General features: G+C 48.1%; 1 protein-coding gene across 1 annotated transcript; it reads right to left on the reverse strand.

Annotated features, from left to right (window-relative positions):
* Positions 1 to 582: 582 nt before the first annotated feature.
* On the reverse strand, positions 583 to 1,009 carry LOC105070722 (large ribosomal subunit protein eL36). Its single transcript, XM_045518231.2, has one exon. It carries the CDS (start codon positions 956 to 958, stop codon positions 641 to 643), a length of 318 nt encoding a protein of 105 aa, XP_045374187.2. The 5' UTR covers positions 959 to 1,009; the 3' UTR covers positions 583 to 640.
* Between the last annotated feature and the right edge of the window lie 325 nt (positions 1,010 to 1,334).

A 1,334-nucleotide genomic window follows, 5' to 3' on the forward strand; every position in this document is an offset into this window, starting at 1 on the left:
AACATTCCACAACACACCTTGTTCACAGTCTTTGCAGTGCTATTTTGTTATACCTTTTGGATGCTCCCAGGCTCACAGAGGTTCATGAGAGAATTTAGAACTTTTAAAATTAAGTCAGAAAGAGCCCTGGGCGGTTCTAAGAAAGACCCAGGTAAGTGTAAACCAGTAACTAATAAATGCTCTCACTTTCTGTGCCATCCTATGCTCTAATAAACCGGCTCTTGTGATCTGTCCATCCCTCCAGGGTCTGGGTGAGTTTGATTTTTATTAACTTTGTTTTTCTTTTTATAATTCTCCTCCCATTCAGAGCCAGGAAATTACAACAAAGTAACCAAGTGCCAGAACAGCCTTAGGGAGACCTGCTGAGTGAAGGGATAGTTTCAGGTGTCGCAGCTGGACTTGGCCACCTGCACTGTTGGGTGACCTTGGGCCAGTTACTTCATCTCCCTGGGGTTTCCCGCTCTCTGCTTTTGAAGAATAACTACTCCATATTTACCTTCTCCCTGTGTGTAAAGCCTGGACTAGAGAAATCTCGGATGGCAGGAATTCTTGCTGCATGCCAGACGGATGATTTGCGTACTCTTTTTTTTTTTTTTTTTTTCAGAAAAGGTTTTATTACACACAGACGCGAGGGAGGGGCTCAGTCCTTCTTAGCGGCCGCTTTCCTCATGGCGGCCAGGACGTTGCTCAGCTCCTCTCTCTTCCTCTTGGGGCGGATGTGTGTCCCCACCCGTTTCTTGATGAATTTGAGGGCCCGCTTGTCCTTGGAGACCTTGAGCAGCTCCATGGCCCGCCGCGCATAAGGGGTGAAGCCACACACCTCCCGGATCATGTCCCACACGAACTTGGTGTGCTTGGTGAGGCGCCCGCGGCGGCGGCTGTGCCTCGGCTTGCTCACGTTCTTGGTCACCTTGTGGCCTTTGTTGAGACCCACGGCCATGGGATAGCGCAGAGCCATGGCTGCTTCTCTCCAATGGCTGCTGCGGCGGAAGGCTGATTTGTGTACTCTTAAATGAATCTCTTTTTCACCTAAACTCACCTGGTGCCCTGATTCTCCCCTGCTCCTCCTGTCCTCAGGTAATGAGCTCCTGGTTTTGGCTCATGAAACATTCAGTGAAATAAACTCTCTCTGGGCTTATACGTGGTTGGGGGCAGGGTGGGAGGAAGCAGGTGAAAACTGGAAATAAGGAAAATGGAATAAAGTCTTTGGAAAATAAAAGGCCTTTATTTCTGGCAGCAGGTTCAACCCTGGCACCAGTAAGAGAGTTAGTTTATTTATTTAGTATCCAGAACTGCTAAGAAAATATTTCTGCGATTGAATTGAACTACCTGCT

Source organism: Camelus bactrianus, chromosome 4 (genome assembly GCF_048773025.1).
Source record: "Camelus bactrianus isolate YW-2024 breed Bactrian camel chromosome 4, ASM4877302v1, whole genome shotgun sequence".
Taxonomy (NCBI): Eukaryota; Metazoa; Chordata; class Mammalia; order Artiodactyla; family Camelidae; genus Camelus; species Camelus bactrianus.